The following is a 25,770-nucleotide window of genomic DNA, read 5'->3' on the forward strand; positions in this document are numbered from 1 at the left end:
CTATATTGCCTCCTCCATTATACTAGTAGTACAAACACTTAGTTTGGCCACCAAAGCTAACACTTTGATCCTCTGCACCATGTCCTCTCCTACCCATCTCACCTACCCTATTATGCCTGACACACAACAACTTAATACAGGACTTAACGTGAACCAGCATCAAGAAGGTACTACCATACAAAGGCCATGTAATACTGCGGACAGAAACCTAAGATTATGCGCTCGCCTGTCCAAACTGCATGAGCTACCAGCTAAGAAAATTGAACAACTAAATCTCCTAAAGAAACACCTACCCTTGAAGGTAAATGCAGAGCCCACTAGGAAATACTCCAATCCCAAAAGACCTATGCTAAATTAAACCAAACTGACCGCTAAAGACAGATATAGCACTACTCACCCCAACTAAGAAAGCCATAAACCTTATCTCAAAGGAGCGCCAATAAACACTAGGTCTCTAGTTGCACACGCAACAGAGATATCAGGTATCATTCTTACAGACAACCTAGACTTCCTGGCCATCTCAGAATCCTGGCTACATGACGCGGCAGGCCCTGCCTTATCATTAGCAGTTCCTGACAACTATACAATTCTACGAGCTGACACACACCTCACTAGGTGGAGGTCTAGCAATTATAGCTAAAAATCAGCCTAGACATGAGAATTATCACAACCACTACTATGAAATCTTGTGAATGCCTTACGGTCAAAATCGCCACCGCTAACTCCCAAACACTAAACATTCTTATCTATAGACCACCAGGTCCTATTGGAACCTTCGCTGAGGATATCTCTACATCCCTGTCCAATAACCTAAAATATACCTCCCAAACAATAGTGCTAGGTGACTTTAATTTAGGCTACAATGACACTAAGGATATCCAATCAACGGCTGTTGCCCTGACTCTGAAAGAGTTGGGATTCTACCAGAAAGTTAACTTACCCACCCACAATAAAGGTTGAATCCTGGATTGGATAGCGGAACACAACTGCAAAGTAAATATTACAGATACTGTACCTCAGATTTGGACTGACCACCACCTGCTATTATTTACAGTGACAACTAACCCTGCCCAGTCCTCACTTGCCCCACCTGTGCCCACGAGGAACAAAAAACTCATCACAGCGGAAAAATTGATGCCCATCATAATGCCTAAACTGAACTCTGTCCCAGACAATATGGATCCTAATGTGCTAGTTGAACAGTACAATGAAGCTATGAACTCAGCCCTCGGCCACATAGCTCCGCTCAAACTAAGTAATAGCAAACCGAAGAAGCATCTCAACCCATGGTTCACTCCTCATCTAAAAAATCTTGGGCTGATTAAAAGAAAACTTGAAACCGCTTGGAGACTCTCCCCATCAGCTGAAAACAAACTTAACCTTTCCAAGGCCTCATCACAATACAAGAAAGACATTATTAGCCAAACAGGAAACCTATAATACTAGAATATCTCAATCTAAATCTAGTGTCAAAGAATTGTTCAGTATTCTGAAAGAACTGGACACTCCTATTGTTCCACAAGAAAACTGTACCAAGGACAAAAAATGGTACTCTAGTATACAACTTGCCTTAACGAATAAAGTAGCTAACCTACAAACTAAAATTGCTCTCAAGAAAGCATCTCTAACGCCTCACATCCCTCAGAGCTTAGTGCCACCACCACAGCCTAAACAAGAAGCCAGATTCTGCTTCTCTAAGGTATCGACCATTGAGGTAGAAAAGGTCATTCTGGGACTTAAACCGTCCAACTGTAAAGGCGATCAATGCCCAGCACAACTTACTAAGGATGCTGCGAGAGAACTATCGCCATTCCTAACCAAACTCATGAACTCCTCCTTTACCACAGGCACTGTACGGAACAACCTAAAAGAATCTTGGGTACTGCCACTATTAAAGAAACAAACTCTCGACCCTGCCATTCCCACAAACTTCAGGCCCATCACGGCTGTGCCCTTTCTTCTAAAAATTCTAGACAAAGTGGCTTACATGCAAATACAAAACTTCCTAGAATCCAACCACCTACTCGGAACCCGTCAATCTGGATTCCGCCTGCAACATGGGACTGAGACAGCTTTAATAGATCTTAAGGCCCAAATAGATGAGCGCAGAGACAATGGCCAAGCAGCCCTACTCCTCCTTCTAGACCTTTCAGCTGCATTTGATTTAGTTGACCATACAGTCTTATGCAGCCACCTAGACTCTGCAGCCCATTTCTCTAAAGAGGCTATAACATGGATCAAGTCATTTCTGAGTAACCGAACTATGAGAGTCTTCTCTCCATCAGCCTCAGCAGACCCGATCCCTATAACCTGCGGTGTACCACAAGGATCTTGTGAGTCACCTACTCTCTACAATGTATTCACGAAGCCCCTCTTTGACAAAATGGATCATCTGGGTATCGCCTACACTAACTATGCAGACGATACCCAGATCCTCCTTCCGCTCATAGGAGATTACGCCGAGGATCTGGCTCTAGTGAATAGAATTTACAGTATCGTTCAGGCATGGATGGCCACCCACGGCCTATGCCTGAACGATGATAAAACTGAGCTCATTATCCTAGGCACCCCAACCTACATATCCAAACTCAGCCCTGACTATGCCAACTTCATTATTGATGGGAATAACATAAAAGTAGCTAATGAAGTGAAGACCCTAGGATTTTACCTAGACGCTACCATGAACTTTGCTAAACAAGTTAACTCTCTAGCCTCTGCTACGGCATACACATGCAAACTTATCAGAGCTAGCAAACAATTCCTCTCCACAGACAGCTGCATTACACTTGCCAGAGCCCTTATACTGTCCAAATTGGATTATTGTAACAGACTCTACATTGGGGCGAATAAACAGACCATCCATAAAATTCAAGTCCTCCAGAACAATGCCTTGAGAGCAGCTCTCAAGATTAACAGAAATGAGCATATATCCTCTGTAAGAAGAGAACACAAATGGCTATCCACCTCTGATAAAATTCAACTTAAGATCGCCTGCCTCCCTTACCCATAAGTGCCTCAACAATAAAGCACCACCCTACCTCACGGACAGGTTATGTAAAAGAACCTCATCCAGACCAACAAGAACAGCCAACGCAAACTGTCTCCAAGTTCCGCATTTCAAACTCTCTACTATGGGAGGACACAGCTTCCCAGTCAAGGCTGCGTAGTTGTGGAACTCCCTTCCCCCTGGGATCAGAGAACCTCAGCCCTTCGCTAAATTCAGACAGAACCTGACCAGGTTGCTGAGAGCTAATGACATCCAACTATTCTGACCTGCAAGACTCTTGACGCACCTCCCTTGACACCTACCCTCTGCTCCCGGAATTTACTCATTGTGTGATAGAAGCTTTGTGCGCACCTCATTACGATGCAATGTAATGTTCTGGGTGCCACTTGACCTGATATGTCACACTGTATAGAACTGTATATTATAATCCCATGACTATCCAGTATACATGCACCCTGTAATTTTGTTGAACGGAAAGGCACTGGTGAAATTGAAGGATTTAACATATGTACTGGCCAAACGCTGCACAGCAATGGAATGGAATGGAATGGAAATCAGTCAAGGGCCAGTCAGAAGAAAGGTGGTGGAAAGACCTGCAAAAATGGACAATAGCAGAGACAGTGTGGCAGCAGGGTATTAGTGTGCAAAAAACAAGAATATAGTGAAGACATGCTGCACTGGACAGAGCTAACACTAACACTGTTCAGAACAGTACAGGAAAAGACGTAAAAGTCGCTCATAATGGGCGCATAGGCCGTTGGGAGGTATGCGTAACATGAACATTACGAAAACAGGTGACTGCTGTCTGGCTAGTTGGGGAGCATGGCAGGGGGTTGGCAGGCGTTTGTTTCCGAATTACGAGAGTTATATGGAATGGACCAATACCTAACTGTGATCCTACAAAGAACTGTAGAACACTATCATGTTTATGTTGTTATAAAATTAAACACACTTAACAAAAAAAAACAAAAAAAAAGATGCTATCAAATTCACTTTACTGCCAAATTATGATGTTGAACGCATCTTGGCACAGGTTTTCATACCCAAGTCTGAAGCACAGATATTAAACAAGATTTACTGAATGCGTCAAATTCAGAGATTGAGGCATTTTTAAATTTTTGGTGAAAGAGTCCCACAGTAATTTTTCACTAAGGTGTGTGTGTGAGGGGCAATACCTTCTCTTTGCTGAGGATATGCTTATAGAAAGTGCTTACTCTGCTTGATTTGGACGCTGCACTTGAGCAGCCAGCTGTTCAAATGTCTCAATCCTTTGTCCGCTTCTGTAGGTTAACTGCATATATCGCAATTCTTGCACAATGCTTTACAGTTGTTTCCATTGGCGTGCTAAGATCTTTGGATTTCTTGTTTAAGGAACCCAAATACGCTAGTTCTCAATAACGCTCATTGGGCGAAACTGAAAATACTGTAACGTGCCAAGCTGGCAACCTGCACACATCGTTTAGTGGATGCAGATGCCGTCTCTGCTTAACTTGAATGCTTTTGTACTCCACAATGCTGGCTTTTTTTCAGTAACTTCGTTACCAGTGAGCACATGGTGTATTTTAATTTTTAAACACAACGGCTCATTAAGACCTAATGACAAACCCACAAGCAATCATACAGGTTAAAAAAAAAACAAATAACATTGCAGACATATTTCACATATTGTGTATATACAGAAATGAATAGACATTGGTTTAAATTAATACATACAAATTCAGCTCAAAAAATGGATTCATAGAAAATCAATTATATATTGTCATTCTATATAATTGATTTTAATAATGTTAATTTAATTTATAATATTATCTGTAACTTATTTATATGGAACACCCCGCAAGAGGAATGTATTGCTTGAGGAAACGTAAGGATACTTTTTACTGTGAATTTTTGTTGAATTCAGAGATTTTCTATCAATCTATTTTTGTTGAAGTGAAACTGTACATATTAAAACACTTTGTCCATTCATTTCCATACATTAAATATGTGAAATATAGGTCTCCAATGGTATTTGGGGTTTTCTCCTGTAGGAGTGCTTATGAGTTTCTCATTAGGTCTTAATGAGCCCTTGTGTTTAATATTTTAGTCCTGTAGACAAGGACGCAACCCTGAGCACCTAAAGAGAGTGAATTTATTGAAGTTCTTTGAAATTGTGTAAATTGTCATGCAGTCCAACATTGGCATGTATTTTAATTTCTAGACATGACAACACTTTTTTGGGATGCATTTTCTTTCCAATCCACCAACTTCGAAGAACAACTTTCTTATCCCATGTAACGTTCTTTCGACTGTATTTTCCTCCAACGTATTCCTCATCTTTGACATGTAGTGTCCGCAGCTCGGCTGCTTCGGAAATTTTTCAGCAGACGGCTCCCTGCATCGATGGCGTCGGGTCGATGTTCCTCGAAGGCCTCTGTTGAGGGTGATGTTATAAGTAGCATGCACAGCGACCATAGCCTCAGTTCTAGTCCCACCCCCCCTCCTCGTGTAGCAGAAGTGGCCACAAATCAGGCCGACCGTACTCAGCCTTGTTCGAATGAAAGCTGTAATAGCATGGAAAATTCTACAGAGGGGTAGAGGTTGAGAGGGTGATGAAGAATATGTTGGCGGAACGTCCAGTCGAAAGAACGTTACATGGGGTAAGTAACTTGTTCTTCGAATGGATTGTGGCCTCCAACATATTCCTCATCTCGGACAGACTCCCAAAGCAGTATCCATAATTGGAAGAGGGTGAAGAATTTAGCAAGAATGGAAATTAAATGGCAGAATTAAAGGACTGCCTTACCAAACGCCACATCTTGAGCATGGGAAGTATCCAGGGAATAATGCTTGGTAAACTGTGTATCGAAGACCACGTTGCAGCATCACACATGTTCTTTACAGGGACACCCCTTTGCAGGGCTGTCAACGTAGCCATGACTCTGGTTGAATGCGCACGTAAGTCCTCTGGAGGGACCTTGCCCGCCAAAGCATAGCACTCAGAAATAGTGAGGATGATCCACCTAGACAAGGTCTGTTTAGACACAGTCTGGCCTAGTTTGTGCCAGGTATATCCCACAAAGAGCTTGGACACTATGGAAATATAAAAGCTCAAAGCTCTCGTAGGGTCCAACCTATGAAGCCTCTCCACTTCCTTACTAGGATGCGGAGGAGGATAGAAGGCAGGTAGCACAATTTTCTGACTCAAATGAAAGTCCTAAACTACCTTAGGTAAAACAGAGGGTCTGAATCAACACAACCCTGTCCTTGTGGAATACAGTAAAGGGTGGCTTGGAAGAAAGTGCTTGCAATTTGCTCACAATTCTTGCAGATGTAAGGGCAACCAACATAACAGTCTTAAAGATTAACATACTCAATGGGAATGAGTGCAGTGGTTCAAACGGAGCACCCATCAGAAACCTTAAGACCAAGTTAAGGTCCTAAACCGGAACCTGAAATCGTGAAGGTCGGAACACATTTGTGAGCCCTTTCAGAAATTGAGTAACTAAAGGGATCTTAAAATAAGAGCATTCCACGGATGAGCGCTTAAAAAGATTGAGAGCGCTGCTAGGTAGCTTTTTATGGTCCCACCTCAAGACCCTTGTGGGCTAAAGAAACCAAAAAGGACAGAACATCCGGAGTTGAACAATGAAAAGGATTAACATTCTTTTCTCTGCACCAGTCGCAGAACTTATTCCAATGGCACAGAGATTTTGTTGCTGGCCGCCTGGCCGAAAGCAACACCTCCATTACGTCATCTAGGAGGTCGCAGTCCTTATATCTCAACCTTTCAGAAACCATTGTGAAGGTTGAGAGTCTTGACCTCTGGATGGAGAACCCGACGTCCCTCTTGCGAGAGAAGATTCTCTCTTTGGGGAAGACGCGCTGGAAGACAGATGGACATTTCCAGAAGATCCGGGTACCACAATCTCCTGGCCCAATACGGAGCAACTAGGATCATGCGAGACCTGGACCGTCTGAACCTCCTGAGAACTTTAGGAATGACAGGGACTGGAGGAAACATGTACAGTAGCGGGAATTCCCAATCCACCATGAACGCGTCTCCTAGAGCTCCTCGGAAGAAATTCCCTTGAGCAGTACTGCTCGCACTTCCGGTTGGCACTGGTCGTGAACAGATCCACTTGAGGGTTTCCCCAAAGGGTGAAGACCTCTTGAAGGACTTCCTGCGCTATTTCCCACTAGTGGGAGACTGCACTCTGCCTGCTCAGAGCATCCGCTGACGTGTTCTCCTCTCCGGCCAGATGAACTGCTGCTAGGGAAAATCCTTCTTCAATTGCCCAGAACCAGAGCTGCATCGCCCCTCCGCACAGTGGTAGTGACCCCACACCCACTAGCTTGTTGAGGTAATGCATGGCCACCATGTTCTCCTTTATTATCAGGACATTCTCCCCCGGTACAGATGGCAGGAAAGCATTCAGTGCTAGCCTGATCACTCTCAGCTCCAAAAGATTGATGTGCAGTTGGAGACCAACGACCGCTGATGGTCAGATCATTGGCATGAGCACCCCACCCTGTGAGAGAAGCGTCCGTCCCTATGGTTACCTCCGGCCATGGTTGCCAAAAATGTTCTCCCTTTATTAGGTTTTCCTCGCAGGCCCACCATAGAAAATCCTGTGATACGCTGACCGAAACCTCAAGGTAATCCGACATCCTGCCTGAGAATTGTGACCATTGAGTCCTGAGTGCCCATTGAAGGGACCTCATTCTCAGACGGGCCTCTGGCACCAAAAAAAAAATGCAGGATGCCATGAGGCCGAGCAAGCTCAAGAATTCGAAGACTGGAAAACTCTGGGCAGTCTGAAACTTGTTTACCATCTGGAGAATTGTTGTGAGCCCTCACCTTGGATGGCGAGCACTTCCCCAAGCCCATTCCCTTATGTACTGAAGCCGTTGGGTAGGTGTCACCTGGGACTTCTCGAAATTGAGGGAGAAGCCCAGTTTAACGCTGACCTGATTCCCACGGGGGCGTCGATCGGAACTGGACTGCTAAGGTCTCCACCAGCATTATTCGTAGTGCAGAGACGGCTGACTGAACCGGCCGTCCTAGCTTTGTCTGCTTGATTCGTAAAAGTAGTTTCCTAAAAGCAGGAGTAGGGGAATTAGCCACCCAGTGGATGCAAGGAAACACTTGTTTAATTCGTTCCCTCTAAGCACCCCGATATTCCCCTTTTGTTGTCTCACCTTATTGTTTTGATGAGCTCTCCATCCTGCACCGAGTGCATGGGCGTGTAGAATCCCAGTTGCTTCACTGGTTTGAAGATTTTGGGCAAGTTCCAGACGTGTTGGACTCTGTGGTAAATGGCAAGGGGCTGTAAGTATAATGTCTATAGAGTTCAATTGTCTGTTATTCACTCGTTTCTATCCCTTTTGTATTGCAGCTTAATCTCAGTTCACCTGAAGTGCTGCAGGTTGCGCATGGGTAAGAGTCTATTACCCAGCGTTGTCCGGTAAAAGCGAAATAAATGTCTTTAACAAGTGTTCTTTCCTCCCACAGGTGCGGCGTTAAAGAGGTGGAACGCCGATGAAAGATGCCTAGGGGAGCGGTAACTCTGGTAAGTATAATATGGTTGCTTTGATTGTCTTTGTTAGCACCCAGCTCACCTTGTTCTCTTTGTCCCTTCCAGGTTCCATGGATGCAGTGATGAAATGATGGCTGCAGCGCTGAAGCGTGGTGATGCAGACTGGTAAGTATGGCGCGGCGCGCCTGCCGGCGATGGGATGCTTTTATTTCCGACATGTCTTTTCCAATTCTGAAGTGCGGCGAATTCGGGAACAGATGAAGATTAAAAGGTAAGTTCTTGTTCTTATTTCTCTTTCTTCTAGGATGGTGTCCAGGTTCGAGGCAGGCGTGGCAGAGGACTGGATGCTGCAGGCACGGTGAGCGTCACGCTGCTGAAGTGCAGAATAACGCGAAGTATGGGCTGCTGTTCGGGGGTGGTTTAAATAGCCTGCAAAGTAGTCCCAGGTAAGAAGTTCCCCAGATTCACACCCGAATAAAAAATAGTCCCTGTGATAAAATAGTCCCATCCAGGCCTCACGTGGGCTTTGATTCATTTGCAGGAGGCAAGTAATGTCTATGAGCCTGGCGCCTGGACTGATGTCTATTATGAGCCTGGTGCCTAAAGCGCCAGGACTGAACCCAGATAGCCCCCAGCCGGGGCTGCTGGGGTCTCAATAAATGTCTGGATGCCTGCTCCCGAGGCTGCTGGGCTGGGCCGGATGCCCGGGGGTAGGCATCATGACACCCAGTCTGTGAAGGGAGTGGCAGGCAACGTTGAGATGATCCAAGGCTTGTTCGGGAGAACATGCCCTGATCAGCCAATTGTCCAGGTAGGGGTGGACATGAATCCCCCCTCTCCTGAGATGTGCTGCCACTACAACCATCAGTTTGGTGAAGACCCTCGGGCACAAGTCAACCCAAATGGCAGGACCCGAAACTGATAATGCGAGCAGCCAACAGCAAACCTCAGGTATATCCTGTGCTTGAGTTGATCAGCACAAGAAAAGAAGCATTCTGAAGGTCCAATGACACCAACCAATCCTGTGGGCCTGAAAGATCTGAAATAGAGGGACCATCTTGAATTTGTCCTTCCTGAGGAACTTGTTCAAATATCTCGAATCCAAGATGGTTCTCAGTCCCCCGTCCTTCTTGGGAATCAAAAAATAAGGGGAGTACCAGCCCTTGTTCCTCTCCGCTACAGGCACTGGTTCTATAGCGCCTTTCTCTAGCAGGGTTAATATTTCCTGCAGAAGGAGTGGATCTGGAACCCTCAAAGAGTGTACTCCTGGTGGATTGTCGTGAGGCTTCAGTAAAGAAGAAAGGCAGTACCCGTGGGCAATTGTTTCCCATTCTACCAGATGCTGCGACAGCCTGTCCCCCCACCGGTGAGCTGTGACGAAGGCCTCAGAGCGGTTTTGAAGCAGCAGTAGCAGAGCCTGATGGCAAAGAGGCTGCTGCTTGAGCGGCTTAGGCTCCTCTACCTCATCCACTACGAGGAAAATTACATTGGCCTCTTTGACTGGCCATTCCTCTCGCCCTTCCAAATGAGGAGTAGTAACGAAAGGATCCACCCCTCCATTGCTGTCCGCTGGGACGAAAAGGCTGAGGCTGCCTAACAGCGGCACCCAAAGACTTGGCGGCCGCCTTAGATGTCTGCAGCTTCTCAGGGCTCTCGTCAGCCTTGCTGCCAAAAAGTTGAGACCCGTCGAATGGCATGCACATCCGGTGCAAAACCAGACTTCCGCAACCATGAAAATCTGTGTATTATGGTGCTAATAGCCATGGACCTCCTGAGACGGTCAGCAAATTCCAACCCAGACTAAAGGGATTCACACATGGCTTTATTGCCGTCCTTAACGATAGCTAGGAAGCCCTCCCTTTCTTCACCTTTGGGAATATGCTCATGCCACCATAGAGATGCAATCCCAAAGAGTGTCCGGAAATCTTGCCAAGGCACAAGAGGAGGTGGCCGCCTTCAACGCTATACTACCAGCTGAAAATACCTTGTAAGCCCATCCTTCCATGCGCTTATCGTCCCTATCCGGAGGGATGGCAGGGTACGCAGCCTGCTTCGAGGTAGCCATGGCTGCCTGGACCACCAGACTCTAAGGAGTGGGGTAAGATGACAGATAGCCGGGGTCGCTACTGGAGGGGCGGTATTTTCTCGTCAGAGACTTGTTCACCGCCAGATTAGTCTCCGGGGTTTCCCAATTCTTTGCTACCCTGTTTGGAGTAGCCACATGAAATGGCAATATGGGATCTGTAGGAGGACCCTGATCCAAAATGTCTGTGAGATCATCCCGATCATAGTGGGTAGGAGGCCTGGACCAGCCTAAATACTCCACAACTCTTGATATAAGGCATTGGTAAGAGGAGTCAGCATGCTCACCAGGGTCTGGTCTGCCGAACTCCAGCTCCGGATAAGTGTCAATATCACTGGCATTATGCAAGGTATCACAAAGATCATGCATCCTACTCTCCTCCGAGATGAGGCATTCTGGCACATTAGGGATCCCAAACTGAAGACCAAAAGGAGCCTCCCACTCAGACTGTTCCACCTCCTCAAATATGGAGGCGAGGGACATGAAGTCTTTCTTCGGCAGGGGGTACTGTTACACTCACCTGATCCCCACGGTGGCACCGAACGGAGCTGGACGTTCTGGTGATGAGTGGTTCCTTGTGCCCCCTTCTGACCTCGTCACGAAAGCAGGTTTGCCTAAAAACGTTAAATCAAATGTTAACCCAACTATAAGGACGAGGGCAACTCCAGCTTCCAGTGACGACCTCTTGCACCCCTATGCTATGTCTCACCTTTGTATTGTGAATGGCGGGCTCTCAGTCCTGCGTATCTATGCAGGGGTGTGTAGTAGTTCTAGGATCTAGTTACTTCACTGATCCTGCAGAGTTCCAAACAACCGTGACTCAATAGCTAAGTCTCTTTCCAATGGTATGGATTGCTTAAGAGTTCATGTTGTAAAGTTCACTCCTGTGCCCCTTCCTACAGGTTTCCCCTCGAACTTAATATGGAGCGATGTCCTTTTCAGGAATGATAGCTGGCTTCCAAATGTAAGTTTGCACCAGTGCTATGCAAAAGTCTTTGCCCAAGGTTTTGTTCTCTACACAACTAACCTGTTCTTTGCATTCTGCAGGTGTGGAATCTCCAGAACAGAGTTTGCGTGAAGATGTATTGCGGGTCCGCAAAGAATTGCTGTCTCCGGGTGAGTAGCGGCGTTGCGCAAGATTTTAAGTCTAAATGAGGCTTTCCCCACTGAGCGGCTAACCTGATGTCTTATGTTTCTACAGATGTGGCAGCTCCGGAGCGGCAATCAGATGATGGGCGGCGATCGCGATATGGTGCTCCGATGGACCACTGGACTGAGCCGGCTTCTGGTAAGTATTAGCATTGCGCTGAATAGCGATTTAGCTTGCGTGGTCTGCGAAGCTAACCTGGTGTCCTCTCCCTTGCAGCTCGGCAGTAACAGACTCCAGGAATACCGAGATGGAAAATCAGGTAAGTGTCTTGTTCTGCTCTCTTTTCTCTTTTTCTTCCTTGCAGGTAGCTCGAGACAACTGGACGGGCGTAACTGAAGACTGGCCTGGAGTTTGCAGACACGGTGAACGTTACCCTGCAGGAGTGCAGAATAACGAAGCGTGTTCTGTACAAAGGGCGTGGCTTATATAGTCTTCAGAAAGTAGTCCTTAGGAAAAGTAGTCCCAGCAACCACATCCAAGCAAATAGTTCCTTAGGCAAGTAGTCCCTTCAGCCCGCTTCAGATTGGTTTTACACATGCTTCAGTGGGTTTGAAACTTGTCATGTTTGTGATGGCAGCATGAGCCTGGCGCCAACGGTGCCAGGACCGAGTCCAGGAGGCCCCTGTGAGACCCTTTGGGGCCTTTGAGGGCCCCATGGAACCCAAAGCCCTGGGCATGTTGGTCTGCACCTGAGGTTTGGGGGTATGGACCGTGACAGGTACGCGGTTTCTCAGGAACCACAGCCAGAGGCTTCGAAGTCGATGACTTTGGCACCACCTTTTTAGGAGGATCCACTGGTACCAGGGGCTGCACTGGCAAATTTGGCACCAATGGCGTTGGAAAGAGCACCAAAGGCATTGAGTGTCCAATCTGGGTTGAGGACCCGAAAGGCACTATCGACAGGCCTGCCGCTGATGGCGTCTATGGCATTGAGGGTTTGGACTGTTTCAGTGGGGACGAAGACCGTGACCTTGCATCACATCTTGAGCCATCCTTAGCAACCTTGCCCAGACGAGGCCTTGAAGGCTCTCAATGAGGAACGTGCAGTTTACCTTGGCTCGAAGGTGCGCAAGTATCCGGCCGAGACCGTTGTTAGGCAGAAACCTGTGCAGTTCCCTCTTCGACCACTGCAAAAGATTTAAGACTACAGGTGTTTGGCAGTAAACCCACTTGGTAGCAGTCTGTACCACACAGATTCACTTGGTAGCTCTGGCTGAGCAGTCAGAGTTCCCTCAAGAAGAGTTAGGCAGTATACAGAGTATTCACAATAGGTCAGAATAGCACAGTAGAACAAGTAAACACTGACCAGAGCTTGGTGTAAAAGAGATATAATTATTTATTTAAAACCACATCTAGAAAAACACACAGACACTAATAGTAAGCAATTCAAAAACACGGTCATTAAAAGATATACACTCCCTTAGAGGAATTTTAGACAAGTCTTAAGTAAAGCCCCACTTATTTTCAGACAGCGGTGAGCGCTTAAGGCAGATAGCACTCTAATAATTCGTTTTAAAAGGGAGAGAAAAGCAGAGTATAATATGAAACAGATCCCAACCCTTTTCATAAGAACAAAACAAGAGAGGGAGGCAGGTAAAACCGTGAAGTTAGAGTTCAGAAGGCCGGATCCACTTTAAGAGGATCAGAACGAAATGTGTCCAAGGTCACACGGTTGAAGTGCACAAGAGTCTTGCAAATGTTCAAAAGAGAGTTGGACCAAAAGAAAGGGACCCGTTAGAAGGTCAAGGCGGCCAACCCAGTCCAGAAGGTTAAGGGATTATTAATACCTTGTAGCAATCTTTAGAAAGGGAGGCCTGGCTGACATGGTACCTTAAAGTGGCGAGAAGCCTCCAGCGGGGGCAGTTGTTCCTGGCAGCGGATGCAAGTCGGTGCTTCGTCCGGGGGAAGAGGATCTCGTCGGGGAGGAAGACAGGAGTCTGTTGCACTGCCAGGGAAGAAACCAGCCACGGAGTTCTCAGGTAAAAGGAGCGGTCCTTTTATTCGCGGTCCAGTGGTAAGTGGCTATCCGGTTGCCGGGGCAATTCGACCACAAGACAGCCTAGGATGTGCCCACCAGTCAGGGGGAAGAAGCCTCTCCAGTCGGGAAATCTTCTCTGTCGTCAGGAAGTGGTGAGTTGGTTCCGCAGGGCTCCACCGGTGGTGTCGTCGTGGTAGGTCGGCTCAGCTTCTCCCTCGTCGGATTCTCAGGTCCTGTGGCGACTTCTAAAGTTCAAGTCCCCAAAGCCCTGCTTTTATGCAGCACACCCCCATTCACTCAGCCTAGCTGTCAATCAGACATGCTAAGTGGTGAGCCGGCTGGCTCACCACTTGGGCCAATCACACAAGAGTGTGACTTGAGTTACCAAGGTAACTCAGTCCAGGGTGCCTAAACCCCCTCCCGCACCCCTTGTGGTACCCAGACAGAGTGGCACCACTTTTGGAGGCTTCTGTGGAGAAGCCCGCCAAAAAGTGGAACAAAGGGCTCGACTTGGGTTGGAGTCACAGAAGAGAACAAACACGCCATTTTAGAATCGAGTCCTGGCAAACAATACCAACCGGTGAATTAATATTAATTAAATAATTAAATAAACCGGCGGTATGTTCGAGGCTATGCGAATTAAATAATTAAAGTTGGTAGCCTCGAACAATGGGAAAATCCCATAGGGATATATTCGCGGTTGAATATAAAAAGTAGTATCCACTGCCACCAGCCAAAACTCGATCAGGGGGGACGGAGACGTGCCCCCGCGACTAACAGACCCAGGTGCAATCGATTTGCCCGACCAGTACGTCCATAATATGATGGTTTGTACCGGTTTCTGTTAATAATTTGGGACTAGTAAAGCCAATGGTGACTTTACATGCCCTGGGAGACGGTAGTCAGTGCCAGGGTATGGAGTCTATGGTGGGGTGTCACTATGACACCCCTGTGTCACTGCACGGAGGGTGCTGTGTGACACACATAGTAAAAACACAACAGACCCTATGGAGTAAAGGACCCCATAGCCCATAAAACACAAACAGTCAAAGGAACACCATAAATCATGTCCAAGAGTGTAAGAAAAAGAGAATCTCACTCTTGGCAGGAGAAAAAAAACAAACTCCAGAAATCCAGCAAAGCTGCTGGGGAACTCACTAGGTTAGGAAATTCAGCCTAAAGAGAGAATACTCCCCAACAACCGTTCCCTGCCGGCTTCAACAGAAGGCGCGTACGGGGCCTTGCTCTGCTTTTCAAACATTGTAAGCATTTCCACGTGGAAAGCTTCCCTCTCAGCTCAAACTCAAATGTTTGGACGGGCATCTCATCCTCTCCGGGGCGCCGCCTGAGCTAGACTATGAGGAAGGCGACCGATGGTGCCTTCTCCTCTAGCGCTTCGAGGAGGACGACGAGTGGAAGGAACCACTCCTGGAACTTGAATGCTTCGCCTTCTTCCGTTGAGGAGAGTCACCGCTCGACTCATCGGTCGAAGGCTCAGCAGGTTGGGGCTTATGAGGCTTGGACACCTTGCCTACCCGAGTTTCCCCTTTTGTTCCCGCAGGGCCTTTCTAGTAATCGACTGGAATTTGGAGCATCCGTGTCATTGCCCCCACCGAGACACCACAGGCAGACATGATGCAGATCTGTGATGGACACCTTGGATCAACAGTACCAGCAATTCTTAAACCCGGTCGGAGGTGTTGTCGGGGTGGAAGACGAAGACATATTGAAGAACTTCACAGCAAATACTAGACAATACGAGGCATGCCGAGTTTCACAAAGCAAATACGTTTGCGGAAAAAACAGAACTGAGGCTACAGGCGCCGTGCATACTACTTATAACATCCGATGACGTCACCCTCGACGGAGGCCTTTAAGGGACATCGGCCCAACGCTATCGACGAAGGGCGCCCTCTGCCGAAAAATGTCCAAAGCAGCCGATCTGTGGACACTACATATCAAAGATGAGGAATACGCTGGAGGATAATCCATTCAAAATGGAAATTATTGAACACAGATCATTTTCATCACCATGTTTCTTGTTTTGCTATGAAAAAAAATCACATTTTTTGTAAAATTGTTTTAGGTTTTGCAATCACTTTAAACACAATTGCTTTTAATGATAACTCTGCACATACACAAACAAGCTTGCCATTCTTGGATAGGTTGACCTACAAGGACCACCTGCGTTATAGTGATAGTGTTTTACCCCAACGTAACATTTTTCCCATTGTGACCCTTCACGTATCAGTCAAATGCTTAACTTCAGCAGGGCAGATGTCTTTGGATTGGATATATTTTAAATTATTATTGCAGCTCTAAAAAATTGCAAAACTGTGCTGGGTAGCACTATATAAAAACATAACATTTTGTATTCATTTTAAATCGTATTGTATTATATTCAGTGCTTTAAGTGGGGTGAGAAATCGAGGGGGTTGTAACAATTGGGCGTGGCCTAAACAATGGGCGAAGTGTGCTGTGTATGTTGGCATAAGGTGTGTAACTCTAACACCCCCGTGTGCCCTGTTCATTACTTTCCTTACTAAGCTGGTAGACAAGGACCAAGTGCACATTAGCAATTAACGAATAGAATTGTTTAAATAGATGGATTTGGGCATTAGCTCCTTTGTTTAAAATATGTTTTTATCTCGGTTTTGTTGCTGTCCCACGATTCTTAGGCTAGCCCCCATCCTCCACCCCATTTACTAAGTAGACAAGTGCCATATGCACGCTTTCAGGCTTAATAACCTCGTGGCGTCGGGAGACAAAGCGCCAACGAGGCTCATTCCACTGTTAGGAGTCCGAAAGTGTGAACATGGACCATTTACAAGCAGTGAACGCACGTTGCTTTTACTGCTTGCAAATTATTTTCATTTGAGCTTTCCGACTCTGGCTCGCAAAGGGTGCAATCTCCTGTGATGGTTATTGTGTGGGTGCCGAGGGAGCCCCAGCAGAGCCCTGGCTCGGAGGAAGATTTAAGAGATTTTCGGGGTTCTGCCGCGGCTAGCCCCGGCCCACTTAAAGCCCTGATTATATTACAAGTTATGTGAGCTTTTTTTTTTTTTAATCAAGTATACTTACGATTTCAAACTTTTGCGTCACGTTACCCTGAACATCGAGCAAATACACTTTTCCATTATGTGTACCCAGCGCCAGAAACTGAAAGAGAAAACAGACCGTTGGATAGAAGTTATGCAAATAATTCATTTCACAACACACGTCAGATCCCACTATGCCCAATTAATTCCTGCAGCATCCCACGAATGCGAAGGTGGATCTCGAGGTTGGTCCTATTGCTTTAGTGCAAGATATAGTGACTAACAGGTTTTCAGTCTGTTGGCAACTAATGCTGCATGCTACCTCAAGGACTGTTGAATTAATGTCATCATAAAAATACAACTTAAATGCAATATCCCCAAAACGAACAGCGACAGAAGCCAATGTATGCAAACTTACACTAATAACCATGACAAACTGAAGGAAACCAAAAGGCATGACGGGGGAAATTTGGCAAAGGACAGATGAGAGGCGAGGGCTGAGAAACCAAGAAGAGGCGAAAAGTGCATTATGCAAATCATCAAACATGAATACATTTACGAAGCACAAAGACACAGATAGTCACTGGTGGCGGAATCCTCGGAATAACAGGAATACTAAAAATTAATACCTAATCTGTCAATTATTGAATGTTTGAAAGTGAAAGGTAATTTATCAAGATTATGTGTTTAACATTTCCCCAAATTATTTATTTTCTGTACCCCGGACATTAAAACTAAAAGGCCTGTCCTTTCATAATGGAAAATATAAAATACTCCAACATAAGCGACTGTACGCGCTTGCCGAAATATATGCAATTTGAAGTAACCGTGAAGGGGCTGAAAACCAGGGGCATTTGTGTGGACGTTCTTCCCTGCGCTCATGGCATTACTCGAATGGCGCGGTCTTCCTACATCGTTTGTATATCACTGCATGTGAGCATGCTTCATTGCAACCTATAATGAAATGTCCCCATTTACAGGCGCTCCTGAGCGCGTCAGTCAAGCAGCACAATCTTTGAAAAAAAATAACCTTACAGAAAGTCAAGTTTTAAAAGGATTTATCAAAATGCAATTGCTTAAAATGAAATTTCAGTTTAAGCACTTAAAATAAGAAGCAATATTAAAGAGGCAGGGGGGGGAGAGAAACAAGGGGTCATTAGAAATTCATCCACTGCAATGCCTTTCACTCTTGCAAGGTTGCCTTTTTTCAGGAAGGAAAAAAAAAGTCCCCCGGGTAAAAAAAATCAATACTGGTTAATAAAACATCAGGTGTGCAGACATAACTAGGTATGACTATTCCACTGCACAGGCCTACTTGAATGCACCAGGTGCCATGACGATTAGTCATCCGGTTCAGACAGCAAGCCTGCTGAAAATATGATGCTTTCACACTGAGCAAAGAAGAAAAAATATAATTCTGGGGGGAAATTAGTCAGAAGAGATAAGACAGGCTAAGAGACTTCCAACAAAGCCAAATTGTCCTCATCAGACATAAGTGTGTCCGAGGACCATACTTTTCTTGCAGGGGACGGTTTCTGAGGGTTGAGTGAAAGCACACAATCCATTTTCATTTTGAGAAACCGTGCTGTCAGTGCAGCACTTCAGGAAGGCCGCAGCACCCCAGCTTTTAACAATATTGATTCTTTCCATAAATATCAAGCCTAGTTGACCAGAATCCTGAAAAGACCTGGGTACATTTGTTCCTGTTATTTAACGGAGAACAGGATGTCTGCAAGCAGGTTAATACAATGGCAATTTCAAAGACGGGCTCTTACAGTTATTTATCTATCTGCAGTTCATGGCAGGCACTTACCACCGAGATAAACTACCTTCAGAGCTCCAGAAGGCACATACATTACAGTATGCTAAGCACAAAGGATACGATCGTGCAGACCCCTAAAGAAACATATGTATAACACTATAACGAGGTGGGTGACCTTGCCCAACAGGGATATGTTTTAAGTCGAAAGTCAAGACCCTTATGAAAATTAGACGAATGTACAGACCACCACAATGTAGAGAGATATTTCCGACACATAGATCACATTACTGATGGTTTGAGGCGGAAGGGGCGCAAATGGGACTGTATTTGCACACCCTCTTGCTCCTCAGGCTCCATTTGCAAAGGGCCAGTGCACGAGCACTGTACCCACTTTTACAAGTTATTAGCTGGTCTTAAAGTGGGAAGAATTTGCAGCCCGGTTTCCACGTCTTTCTGGATACAGGCAGCTTGTATGGGATGCAACTGGACTGCATCCCACCCACTCCGGGCAAAGGAGCCCGAGTGTCTTTGACCTAGGGGTGCCATTAAGCAGCCCTCACCCGCAATTCAGTGTCATTTCCCCCATCCCTGTCCCGAGATCCCATCAGACAGAAATTGTCTGTCGATTCGATAATCAGGTCATCAGGGGGTCGAGCCAGCCTCAACGGTTTGGTGGGGCTGGGTAACTATTTTAAAAACTGGTCATGAGTGGGGTCATTAACCCATTGGGCTGTCACCCGCCCTTTCCTATGAGCCTAAATGGCTGAATAGCTACTACGCCTTTCCGTGTACCCATTAGATCAAGGTTGTCCAACATACGGCCCGCGGGCCACAATGCGGCCCTCCAAGCCATTTCATGTGGCCCGCGAGGCTGTACAGACAACATGGAACAAAGAAATACACCGGGCTGTGGTGGAGGACTGTTACTGCCTCTGCCACGGCCCGGTTTATTTATTTATTTGTTCAATGTTTGTCGGGTCCGTGGACCCGATTAATTTATTTATTTCTGCATAAATAAATTAATCGGGTCCACGGACCCGACAAACATTGAACAAATAAATAAATAAACCGGGCCGTGGTCTGTAACTGCCTCTGGTGCCCCCAGCACCAGAGGCAGTTACAGGCCACGGCCCAGTTTCAGGGGTGCAGAGTATGCAGGTGCTCCAGCCCCCCAGGCCGGAGAGAAGAGACGCAGTATGGATGGTCCTTTGTTCCATCCATACTGTGTCTCTCTCTGGCGGCCCGGGTAAAAGCCTGGTAAAAAACAATGTTTAAAAATTGTGGTGCGGATGCAAAGCAAGATGCTCTTGTTTTGCATCTGTCCCTCAATTTCTAAAAATCGTTTTGGTTCGGGTATACTTCTAAATCTGTGTGCACGGATGTAGAAGTACACCCAACCCAAAACGATTTTTAGAAATGGAGTCACAGATGCAAAGCAAGTCTGTCCCTCAATTTCTAAAAATCGTTTTGGGTTGGATGTATTTGTACATCTGTGCCCCCCTATTTGTACATCTGTGCACCCACCCCTCTTGGCAAGAGGGGTGCACAGATGTAGAAGTACACCCAACCCAAAACGATTTTTAGAAATGGAGGCACAGATGCAAAGCAAGTCTGTCCCCCAATCTAAAAAATCGTTTTGGGTTGGGTGTATTTGTACATCTGTGCACCCCTCTTGGCAAGAGGGGTGCACGGATGTAGAGGTACACCCAACCCAAAACGATTTTTAGAAATGGAGTCACAGATGCAAAGCAAGTCTGTCCCTCAATTTCTAAAAATCGTTTTGGGTTGGATGTATTTGTACATCTGTGCCCCCCTATTTGTACATCTGTGCACCCACCCCTCTTGGCAAGAGGGGTGCACAGATGTAGAAGTACACCCAACCCAAAACGATTTTTAGAAATGGAGGCACAGATGCAAAGCAAGTCTGTCCCCCAATCTAAAAAATCGTTTTGGGTTGGGTGTATTTGTACATCTGTGCACCCCTCTTGGCAAGAGGGGTGCACGGATGTAGAGGTACACCCAACCCAAAACGATTTTTAGAAATGGAGTCACAGATGCAAAGCAAGTCTGTCCCTCAATTTCTAAAAATCGTTTTGGGTTGGATGTATTTGTACATCTGTGCCCCCCTATTTGTACATCTGTGCACCCACCCCTCTTGGCAAGAGGGGTGCACAGATGTAGAAGTACACCCAACCCAAAACGATTTTTAGAAATGGAGGCACAGATGCAAAGCAAGTCTGTCCCCCAATCTAAAAAATCGTTTTGGGTTGGGTGTATTTGTACATCTGTGCACCCCTCTTGGCAAGAGGGGTGCACGGATGTAGAAGTACACCCAACCCAAAACGATTTTTAGAAATGGAGGCACAGATGCAAAGCAAGTCTGTCCCCCAATTTCTAAAAAATCGTTTTGGGTTAGGTGTATTTGTACATCTGTGCACCCCGCTTGGCAAGAGGGGTGCACGGCTGTAGAGGTACACCCAACCCAAAACGATTTTTAGAAATGGAGGCACAGATGCAAAGCAAGTCTGTCCCTCAATTTCTAAAAATCGTTTTGGGTTGGGTGTATTTGTACATCTGTGCACCCCGCTTGGCAAGAGGGGTGCACAGATGTAGAAGTACACCCAACCCAAAACGATTTTTAGAAATGGAGGCACAGATGCAAAGCAAGTCTGTCCCCCAATTTCTAAAAAATCCGACCAATAAACCGGGCCGTGGCAGAGGACTTTTACTGCCTCAGGTGCCCCCTAGAATTGGATTATGCTTCTTTCATTACCACAGAAGTAATGAATGTGTATTACAGAGATAAGCTGGCATATGTATTGGGCACACTGCACATGCTCAGGCAGCATCAATCATGCTTTGTAGAGGACAATGCTGGCCTAAATTGGTAACAGCCAGCACAGACATGTTGCTACAGAGGCATATTTTGGGCACAACCAGCATGTCAATGTGTTACATCAGTGACAGTGCTGTCTTACACTGTGGACACATTGATCATTAAAATGTGTTGTGTTCTACAATGTTCTTGTCTGCTGTTAGTGACATGGAATGTACATGTTCCCCTTTAGAACTGATTGTAAACGTATGGCTTTTTGGTCACTTTTCCTGCTGTAAAATGCACAATTTCAGCCCCATATTTGGAAAAAAAATCTTGGGGGGTGGGGGGAGACCCCCCCCAAGCCCTCCCTATATTGTTATAGCTCCCTCGCTACGCTCGGTCGCCCCCACTATTTCCGAGAAATATCAACACATACACACTGGAAGAAATCACAAGAAACTAACCTTTCATCACTGCCCCCGACACCAAAAGCTATCTTTGGGACTGCATGGCTATGCCTTTGATGCTATTGTGTGAAAGGTCACACACCATCGCTTTTGAATATACTGCTTTGGGTCAGGGTGTTCACTTTTGGCTCGCCGGCCCTCCGGGTGACAAAAAGTGAATGCTTCGGCCCCACATTCAAAAAGGTTGGACAAGCCTGCATTAGATGCACCTTGCATCGCTATTCAGAGGATATTTCATTTTACTAAGAGATGCGGATCACCAAAGAAGTGGGCCGTTGGAAAGCTGAGCCGAACAGTTACGTTTTTCGCTTCATCATAGGGTAGGGTGACAAGATTTTCAAATTTAAGAAAGCGGGTCTGGCTACAAACACAAAGGTTGGACTATCACAAGTTCGCGTTCGCATCCCCCACTCCACCAAACAACCCCCCTTCATTTAACTACACCACCAGTCCACCCCTCCCCCCAACAGCACACCCCGAGTACTCAGAATTTCCAGCACTGCTCTTATATGCTCTTGCATATAAACTGTGTGGTTTTGAATGTGAATGTATGCATGTTAAAACAAAAGCACTTCTGCTCGGATTGTTATTACAGGCCTTGCTAGCTATTTCCCAACAAGTCTCTGACACTTATCAGTTAATGCATGTGGCTGGTAACTTAAAGGTTGGAGGTTGAAGGCCATCACCCGTTGCAAGATATCTGGTTACAAATTAAATCTGGGACATTGATTGACAGCCTATATGGAGGGTCTGAACCCACATATTGGTTAAGATTGTGTCTTTTTCGTCACAGCTACAGCAGGGAGGAGCTAAATAATTGATGTAGTCCCAACCTGCATTCAGACCCCTGGTTGCCTTGACACCGGATTGCCTACTATTCTTGAGCTGGAGGTTATTGGGCTGTTTGAACGGGTAGCTTCTGAAAACACGGTCTGCACTGATCCTTCCTCTGTGGCTATGGTAGAAGCTCCAAGGAGCTGCACAACAACCAGTCAAAGGGATATGAAGTGAGCCTCAATCAAGGACTTGCTTCACCCATTGAAGAAAACAGAAAAAGATAAATCACGTGCATCTCAAATGAATCGGTATCCAGTGATAATGTCTCCTGCGAAAAGGTAACCAGGGGCAACATGTCCCCAAACGTGCACTTCCACGAACATCAAGCACTTTCCCCAAATATTCTAGGACTGGAGTTGGAATAGAAAATTATACCGGTTCTAGAATATGAGGAGGGAAAGGCTTTTAGGGGTGCAGGGAAAGCATGTGCCTAGGTGGCGATTTGTTTCCAGGAGACTTTATCACATGCATCACCTGAAGAGGATGGCTCCAGCAACCAAAAGTAAGTTAACTAAAATGCTACAGGATATGAGACCCGATAGTCTCCAAAGTGAGCTGACTGGTGCCATAATGGATATGAAAATTAATGCTAATGGGAAAAAAAGAACACAGGACAAGAAACTAAACTCTGCGAACAATCAAATGTGCAAGCTGAATGACTTCAGCATTTTAAGCTCTGGAAACGCTTGGAGAATTGTCCCCACCGTTCCATCAGAGGTGTAGGTCTCAGAGCCAACCTTAAAGTTGCAAACCCCATTTAAAGACATCCAAATCAAGAAGATTCTACAATCAACTCTTCTGTGAAAAGGAATTCCTTGTAATCAATGCCAGACAACCAGATGAAATCTCTTTCAGAAGGAGCACTATGCATTAATTTCAAGAGCTAGTTTAAAGTGCACTCCTAAAAAGGCATGCCATGAAGCAAATTACATGGTTGGAAGACAAGAATCTCTCATATAAATGAGGCATAATTAGTAGACACGCCATCTAAAATTCTCAGAATTCAATCTCAGACCGAGAAACAGAGAGGTTCTCATAACAGCCCTAGTACTGGAGATTAAACCAGGAGAACTACAGGGAGAGAGAGTAGGCACCAACGAATGAGGTGGCCATGCAGTTAGAGAAGAGGTAAGTGAATATACCAAACACACCGGACATCAGACTCCACCTTCCATAACCCATATGGTTTAGTAGATGAGTTGCCCGTGATCTGGCTAAAATTGGGGCATCAATATGTCAAGAATGTTAAACATTCAAACATCTTGCGGTTAGATTCGATTTTGGTTTCATGAAATATGTGGTTTATATATTGTGCTCCATTGCATCCTTTGCACCTTAGGTTGGTAATGGTGCCCGATTGGGAGTTTCTGGGCACTCTAATGACCAGGGTTAAAGAGCTACATAACTAGGGTGTGGGGGAAGAAAATTTGCTATACACAATTACAAATCATTCTCTTACGGACAGGTGGTTTGATGCAAATTTAACAGAAAACAATTTTAAATTGAAACATTTGTTATTCATGGCTACATCATGAGACATTTAACTAAGTCAATGCTGTGGCAGGTGACTGGCCTTTAGGGCTTACTTTGTTAGGAGGGCGATGGCAGGTTGCAGGTTGACATCTTGGCCAATCTTTCCTCTAGTGATGCCTTCCTCTTAACATTATGCCAATTATTATCCACAGCCTCAACTCTCCTTTCAATCTGAAGACTACCATTGGGAAACATGGGGAAACTAAAGTGAAGAGAACATTCTTACAAGAGACACTCCTAAGGTCTCGGGATAAGCAGAGCTTGAAGAGGTTGTGCATCCAATGTAATGTCACTTCAAGGCAAAAGCAGCACTGACTGGGCATTTTTATGTACCATTAAAGTGATGTTATAATTGAAAGGGAGACAGAGAGGTGCATGCTGGGCCGTAAGTTCCAGTATGCAATACCTTTTTCCACTTTATGGCCCTAAAAATGTTCACTACTAACGTTTTGCAGATTCTTGTAATAAGAAAGCCAAATTGCGCATAGGGGAGCTTATAAATAGGGAGTCTTAATAAGTGACTAGAATCTTAATAAGACCAAACTATATCAAGCGTTGCCACATCACAATACTTACTAAAAGCTTTAGATAGTATTGATGTTAGGTACCACTCTCCCAGTTGGCAGGAGCTATAACTTATTTACAGGTAAACCAAGTTTATTCACAAATTGGCATGTTTAGAGCATCTAGAAATCTCCTCCAACATGTTTATTCTACAGATATGGCACATAACAAGAATTTCTGAACAAGAAACTTCAATCCTTTGTTGTGAATAATGTTCCTGGAGGATAAACACCACCTTTAATTGTGGATTATTTTACCAGTATGATGATAATGATATATATATATATATTCAATGAAAAAACTTAGTTAAGGGGACGTTATGGTTAAGTTGCACTAATAAAAACCTATGAAATTCAATGGAAAAACTTTGTTACAGGGACGTTATGGTTATAGGTAAAACCGAAAAACCTCAGAAATTCGCCAGTTATGGTGGTAAGCTAAGCAACCATAACTCGCGCCACCACCGTGCACTGCTAAGACTAACACCGAGGACATCAAAGATGACATCACAAATGTCATTGATGACATCACTGATGATATCACATGTGATATTAATGTTGATGAAAAGTCCCTACCTACAAAGGGTTGTTTTTATTATTTTGGTAACAAGATGTCAGGGGTGATTGTGTAATGTTAAACATGTAATAACTAGCTAACAATTCAAGACTTACTACACACTTGTGCTAGTACAAACAATACATATTAAGAGCCACAATGCACATAAATCAGAGGCACATACAGGAAAACTAAAGTAAGGAAGAAAGAAACAGCATCATCAGAAAATGTTAATAGCATTAAAGTTTATCTTCCTGTATACAAATGAATTGTGTGTTTGAGGCCTGCTATTTCCCCATGCATGTGCACCATGAGCTGAGACCAAACCCTAAGGAAAGTACTTTAAGAACATACGACAAGGTTAACGTTTTGATATACAGCACCTTTTGAATTTTAATATTCTGATTGTCAGTGAATAAAAGCACTGGGCCTAGATTTTTCAGTGAACCAAAATAAGTG

At 45.3% G+C, this 25,770-nt stretch overlaps 1 protein-coding gene across 2 annotated transcripts in view; it reads right to left on the bottom strand.

The window, feature by feature from the left end:
- Positions 1–25,770, bottom strand: part of VPS41 (VPS41 subunit of HOPS complex) — a 1,668,740-nt gene that overhangs the window by 1,273,625 nt on the left and 369,345 nt on the right. For both annotated transcript variants that reach the window (XM_069613279.1, XM_069613280.1), the window contains one exon: positions 16,819–16,896. In XM_069613279.1, the coding sequence (XP_069469380.1) occupies positions 16,819–16,896 (78 nt within the window). The remainder of the gene's footprint in view (positions 1–16,818; positions 16,897–25,770) is intronic.

The sequence above is a fragment of the Ambystoma mexicanum genome, chromosome 5p (genome assembly GCF_040938575.1).
Source record: "Ambystoma mexicanum isolate Mex_15411 chromosome 5p, UKY_AmexF1_1, whole genome shotgun sequence".
Lineage (NCBI taxonomy): Eukaryota > Metazoa > Chordata > Amphibia > Caudata > Ambystomatidae > Ambystoma > Ambystoma mexicanum.